At 33.6% G+C, this 6,891-nt stretch overlaps 1 protein-coding gene across 1 annotated transcript; it reads right to left on the reverse strand.

Annotated features, from left to right (window-relative positions):
- Positions 1-1,379: 1,379 nt before the first annotated feature.
- PSBR (photosystem II subunit R) lies at positions 1,380-3,531 on the reverse strand. Its single transcript, XM_059586912.2, has 5 exons — positions 3,327-3,531; positions 3,134-3,192; positions 2,517-2,572; positions 1,728-1,780; positions 1,380-1,633 (listed from the first exon to the last, which is right to left on the reverse strand). Exons 1-5 carry the CDS (start codon positions 3,481-3,483, stop codon positions 1,539-1,541), a joined length of 420 nt encoding a protein of 139 aa, XP_059442895.1. The 5' UTR covers positions 3,484-3,531; the 3' UTR covers positions 1,380-1,538.
- Between the last annotated feature and the right edge of the window lie 3,360 nt (positions 3,532-6,891).

The following is a 6,891-nucleotide window of genomic DNA, read 5'->3' on the forward strand; positions in this document are numbered from 1 at the left end:
GATGACATAATTAAGTGCCATTTACTCGTGCAACCTAAACAACAAAGAGGGATGGAGTTAGGACCGGAGTAATCCTAAGCAAACATTGGTATGTTTTGCTTTTCTTCTTGCATATGCTAATCTATGTAGAGTATATAAGCATATAAGAGCATCACGGCAGATGCTCTAAAAGACTGATAATAATATAGCTATTATCAGCCTTTTTCTGTCTCCAACAGTGTAGTTATTCTTAAAATTTAGATATAGTAAACTTTCAAATTTCTACAATTATTTTAATTATTTCTCTCACCTTTCTCTCTCTCCCTGTCCCTCAACAAACAATAAAAATAATAATATTTAAATAAAGTAAAGCGTTGAATAAATAATATGTTGGAATTTGTATTGAAAAACTAGTAGCTAAAGTAAAAGAGAGCAACTTCTATAACGGATGTTGCATAAACAATGCACTTTGTGCCATCCAATGGAAGAGACAAATCATCATGAAACACAAAAGCTACCTAAGATGAAAACACCGGATTTTTAGCTTCTCTCTTCAGTAGATCGACAAAATCCCTGTTCTCGCCGACGCCCTCTTCTCCGCCCAACACCGCCTCCCCCGTTCCTCCCCCTAACGCCACCACCGAACAATCCTTAAGACTCCGCCGCTACTCCAGCATCCGTAAGTCCTTGGGATTTCTTTTTTTTTTCATTCACCCCCTTCTTGCATTTCCAAAACAGAGAGTAGAACTTGAGGGAGAATCTTGAGGGAGAATAAAAGATAGGAAGAGAAGAAAACGTCAGGGGTCACTTAAAGAAGGGAGCAAAATAGAAGGAAGATATTGATAAAGAAGGTGAGCCTGCAGAAGAATCAGAAGACGTTGCAGACGAACAGAGGTGGTGTCATTTAGCAAAGAAGAGGGCACTGGCGTTCGATTCAGAGAAGGGGAGATTTTGTCGATTTGTTGAAGCTAAAAATTTAGTTTTTTTGTCATAGATCATTTTTGTGCTCCATGCTAACATGTCGTCCTTCCATTGGAGGGCACAAAGTTCCTTGTTTATGCAACATCCACATAGAAGTTAAGCTCAAAGTAAAAACATGTGTATTTTGAATAGTTAAAATAGCCATCATTGCAGAAAATGCTCCCGTCATTTATTTGTCACCTAAGTTGATTGAAGGCTCGTAAGATGGATGCATGGAGTAATTGTCCAATGTCATACACTCGGGTGGAAGGGCATAGAGCAGGCAAAACAAATAATAGTTTCGCCCCCAATTCATGTAAATAATAGTTTGGAATCTCTAACAATTAGATGTTCAATCCTAACAACGAATCATTGTATTCTGCAACTCAACATGAAATAGTCAAAAAATAAAAAATAAAATAAAAAGAAAGAAGAAGAAAGAAGAAAAGTAATTGATGAATAATTCACATTGAAGAGTATTTACTACAGGCATCAATGATGTTCCATGCCAAAGCATAAGACATAAGATTGGACTCTAGTATTTCATGAGTTACAACTAGGTACAGGCTACAGTAGACCAAAGATGACAACAATGGATTCTACTGAGCCAAAGCACTTGTGTTGTACACAAGAAGCGCGCCTCCTGCAAGAATGCCAAGTAAGGTAACAGCCCATATGGCCAACCCAGTTGTACCTGCAATTTCATGTTACTTTGTTCTAATTAAAATCACCCCAAAAAAAAAATAAAAAAAAAAATAAAAAAATAAAAAAATAAAATACTTTCTTACCGCCGACATAGACATCACCACTTGGGGACCAATCATTAGTATCGTAGATAGGACTGCAAATCAAATAATCGAATTAAATCAGAAAGATAATTGCCTTTTATTAATTAAATTTATATTCACATTTTCGATCCTCTTAACTCTTATGATGGTATTAATTCTATATTTATATTATATGTTATTGTTAATATTCAAAATTCTAAAATATTCTTAATTGCATGTCACAAATGATAAATATACTAACGTGGCAAACTTTGAACCCTCTAATTTTTAAATAATAATTATGATTTAAAGAAGTAAATAAGATTATGATCAAAAAATTACTTCTAACCGGGTCTGTACGGCATTGCGATTTCGAAGACCAAATATCTGAAAATGTATTGTTTGGGTATGCATTTATAAAAAAATTGTAATTTAAAAACATTACAAAAAAAAAAAAAAAAAAAGGCATTGTTTAATCGAAGCAAGGTGGTGCATTTTTAAAAACACATGATTTTAAAAATCAAACTATGATTTTGAAATCACAAACCTGATCAGACTCTAAGTCAATAAGTTTAAACATATTCAATAATTTGTAAATAATAATAATAATAATTTTTTTTTTTTTTTGCACCTATATAATATATACAACAAATTTCAAGAGTATAACTCTACAAATTCTCTTAATTAGTAAGGTTCAAACACTTTGCCTAACACAACAAGTTCATGAATATTTATCCATACATATTTGTAGAGATAAAAGAATCGATCATATAAAAAAAAAAAAAATTCAAAAGATGATAAATTAATTACCTGTACCCATCGACATTAGCGCCATATTTGTCTACAAATTGGTATACACCCTTTCCCTGAATAGTGTCAAGAGGTAATGTCGATGAATTATCCATACATATTTAAAATATCTTTATTTCCTTGTACTATATATACATATATTGCATTCAAGCATTTCTAGAGATTATTTTTAAAACATATATATTGGTCTGAAATATATTGAAATCTGTGATTATATCCATTTGGACGAAAATTACATTGATTTTTTCCTAGTGGAATATAGTTACTAGACATAGTGAAGGTACAATATAAGTGTATATATATTTAATTTCTTGGAATTTATAAAAATTCAGCCTTGATTGCTTAAAAAGAAAAAAAAAAAAAAAAATAGTTCTTGACAATCTGGAGATGTTTTTAGACAAACATGTGGTCCCTATTTTTTAAAGAAAACTGAAATTTTGATGTAATTAAAACCAAAAAAAAAAAAAAAAAAGAAAAAAAAAAGTAGCTACAAAATCTGATGTAATTAAAAATTCGTAAAATGATTAAAAGAAAAAGAAAAAGACTAAAAGCTACTTCATGAGTTTGAAAATATTGAAAAACAATATGAGGGCCGAGGTGAGTAAATGGATACCAACCTTTGGCTTCCTACCGGATGCGTCAAGGCCATCCCTCAATTTCATGCCACCGCCAGTTCCTACAAACATATATTGCATTTTCAGAACAAATCAAAGCATGCATGCATGTATTATTAGTGCATAAATAGGTATGTATGTATGTAATTGGAAACATGCATACATACATACTAAGTATACATACATACATACATACCATAAGGCGTACTAGTCTTGATCTTCTTGCCACCGCTGGCCTGGACTCTGAAAGAAGACGCCCTTGCAAGAGAGGGGAGGCCTCTCGCTGCCGCCTTCTCAACAGAGAAGGGAGATGGTTTCAGGCTCACTGAAGCCGCCATAACTGATGCTGCCATTTGCAGGTTGCTTTGTCTCTTCGCCTTTTGCCTTTGCCTTCTACTGCCTTCCTACCTCCCATAATAATAATAGTGGACCAGTGAGATTGCTGATATATGACACGTGGCGTTTCTTGTGTGGCTGAATCCTGATATGATATTGCGAACATTATCAACATCCCAAAGCTCTTTCAGCCAGTTATGTCACATCCTCGATCAAACAACCCCATCCTTTCACATGACACGTGGGATGAGGCCACTGGATAGGAATATGCATTCTTGAGTAAATTAACAGAGACCCATTATTGGATTGATTCATTGTTTACGAAGAGGATGATAGTCAAATATTCAATATTATTATCTGTAAACTTATTTTGTGGCCGCTGACTGCTGTGTATATATATACTAAGAAGAGTGTGTTTGGTAGTGTGGTTTTATAGACAAAAAAAAAAAAAAATGTAATTTTAAACTAAAATTCTAGAAAATGGATTGTTTGAGATGGCCTTTTTAAAAAATTGCGATTTAATAAAATTTGTGTTTTCAAATTGCATGCAGGTAAAGATGAATTTTTTTGAAAACGCATAATTTTAAAAGTCAAATCGCGATTTTTCTAAACGTGTAAATTGTATTTTTTAAAATCATGTTTTAAAATCGCATATTTTAAAATCGCTATTTTGAAATCGCATTTTTTGAAATTGTAATCCCAAACTATAACGTTCTACATTGCCTGGATGTGGAAAAAGATAATGTGTTTATATAGAATATGTTTTCTTTAAAATGGTATGAGACCTTTCGGGGTAAACCCAATAATAAAACTGTGCGGGCTTGACCTAAAGTGAATAATATCATAACATTTAGGGCGGGGTGTTACATATGGTATAAGAAAGGGGATGTGCTTATATGGAATATACTCTCTTTAAATGATGACTGTTGTGAGTTTTAAATGATACTCGCAAGTACAAGAGTCGTTTGCAATATAGCTTTTACAAGTGCGAGGTCGAATCTACAGGGAATTGTATTCATATAAATATACTTCTATCTAAACTAATTATATTTTATTCTAGTTCCGAAATTTTGAGGTTTTGTAAATTGAAAATAAACAAACATAAATTGAAACAAAATGAAATTAATCAACGGATAAAATACTAAGGTATTGGAATCAACTATCACAAACTCATAGCAACAACTTTCACGTTCATCAATATTTTTCTACGTTTCAAACGACACATTTTATGTATGTTCTATTTTTGCAAAAAAAATATATCAAAACAACCAAAGTAACTGTTCTTTGTACAAATTACAAAGGATATTCGATTTAGTTTAAATCATCCAATATATCCATGCTTTGCACAAATCACAAGGGATATCCAAATTAAACCAAAAGATTCAATGTATCTGTTGAACAAAAAACAATGGATATCCAATATTTAAGCAAATAAACCAAGCAATCAATTAAAAATGATCAACAATTAATTGAATATAAACAAAACAATGAGAAATATAATTCATATAAATGGAAAAGTGTCAATTTACATGAAAGTTATTAGTTGCTAATCATTTGTGAGGCTTCATCCTAAACCTTAGTTGGGGGTTTAGCCTCTCATACATGAAAGTGAAAGAAAATAAAACAATGTAGGAATTCATAGAGGTTTAGAGGTTTACAAAGAGACAAACCCAATTGAAAACCACCAAAAACACTAGAAAACCCTAGCCTTTTCTCTACTATTCTCTCCAAAATTCGTCCCTAGTCGCCCCCCTGGACGGCCTTCGTATGATGGCTCCCCGTTTCCTATAAAAATATGATATTTGTAATGTTAATTAGGGTTTCGGCGCTGCCAGGTCAGCCAAGTGCGCTCAATCGCACTCGGGCATCAGGTCTACTGCGGCGCAGCGCACCGGAGAGTGCTTGGGCACTGCTGGCATGATGTTGGGCACGAGTGTGCTCGACCCCAAGACGGGTGCGCTCGAGCGCACTCGTGCATGAGTTCCTCTAAAGTGGCGCAGTTGCGCTCGTGCGCTGCTATGCCCATGCTTGAATGCATATGTGCTCGAGCGCCAATGCGTGTGCTCCATCGTGCCCTTCCAGAAATGCTATTTTCTCAAATTCTTCGCATATTTCATATTAAGACCACAATTTTTCCTTAGCAACCTGTAAAACACTAAAACTAACACAAAACATCACACTGAGACACAACTAAAGGTTTAACAAATGTAAATTAAGGGGCTCAAATATGCAGTATTTGACACTCATCAAATACCCCCAAATTTACATTTTGTTAGTCCCTCAGTAAAACAAAACGAAAAACAAAATGAAAGCAAGAAACATAAATCCATTATCGTAGGAGAGACGATTGCATTTAGCAAATGTAACAAGCCTTTTAAACCCCTAGGCATCCCAAGAGGATGAGTGAAATCTCACGAGGGTTTAATAGAAATGATACCCACAAACATTTTTCAGCCCTATGTTATTGACAAGAATCCATTTCCACACAGACAAATGGTTTTTACTCATGAGCATGCTTAACAAGATCAACACCACAATCACATCATGAGGACATAAAAAATCAATTCACTCATAAGTTGGCATTTGAGACAACACATGCTCCTTTAAGTGAAAAGTGAGATTAATATACAATCATGGGGCTTCAATTTATTCAAAGTTTTGTATACCTCAAAATTCATAGGAATTCTATTAGATGAAAACAACCAAGGCTTAAATCAAGATATGCATTTTTTTTTTTTTTTTTTTTTTTTTGTGTAGGCTGTACAATGCTCGGCTCCCTTAAACTTTCTAATTGACCTATGTAACAAGTGTTGGGCCAATGACTCCCAAACCAGATGGTTTTAGGGCACTAGATGTAAAAACATCCAGAGCATCTCCAAAGCCTTGGCTAAAAGACCAATATTGCTATATTTAGCTATTATTGCTCTTTTTTTAGCTCCAACAGAGTAGCTTGCCATTAGCTAAAATAACTACACTGCTACAATGAATAGCAATTTGGAGCTATTCATTCACTATAGCACACTAGATGAATAAAATATTGTTTATTTTTCTTTCATTTATTGTTTCTTTATTTCACCTCTTTTCACCCAACATCTTCTATTTCTTCTGAACACCTCTTCACATCTGCTACGTCTCTCTCTCAAAACAAAATTTCTTTACACAAAATTTATCTCTCCCACTCACAAAATTTTTTCACACAGTTGGATAAAAAAATTGAATGCAGAAAAAAATTATTTCATGGAAACACACGGATGGAAACAAATCAATTGTAGTTGGATGAAAAAATTTATTGCATGGAAACACACGGATGGAAACAAATCATTTGCAGTTGGATGAAAAAATTTATTTATGTTATTAATTTTAAGAATTAGTACTTGCATGTGAGATGAATATTCCTCATATGTGTTTATTTTTGTTTTTATGAA

This window comes from Corylus avellana, chromosome 3, assembly GCF_965113065.1.
Source record: "Corylus avellana chromosome 3, dhCorAvel1.hap1.2, whole genome shotgun sequence".
Taxonomy (NCBI): domain Eukaryota; kingdom Viridiplantae; phylum Streptophyta; class Magnoliopsida; order Fagales; family Betulaceae; genus Corylus; species Corylus avellana.

Bases quoted from the DNA above. Each gene is read 5' to 3' on its own strand.
- PSBR (XM_059586912.2), bottom strand. From the start codon at position 3,483: ATGGCAGCATCAGTTATGGCGGCTTCAGTGAGCCTGAAACCATCTCCC. The intron at 1,781-2,516 runs GTAATTAATTTA...TTTGATTTGCAG, and splicing joins GCTAATGTCGATGGGTACAG to TCCTATCTACGATACTAATG. The intron at 1,634-1,727 runs GTAAGAAAGTAT...ATGAAATTGCAG, and splicing joins TGGTGATGTCTATGTCGGCG to GTACAACTGGGTTGGCCATA.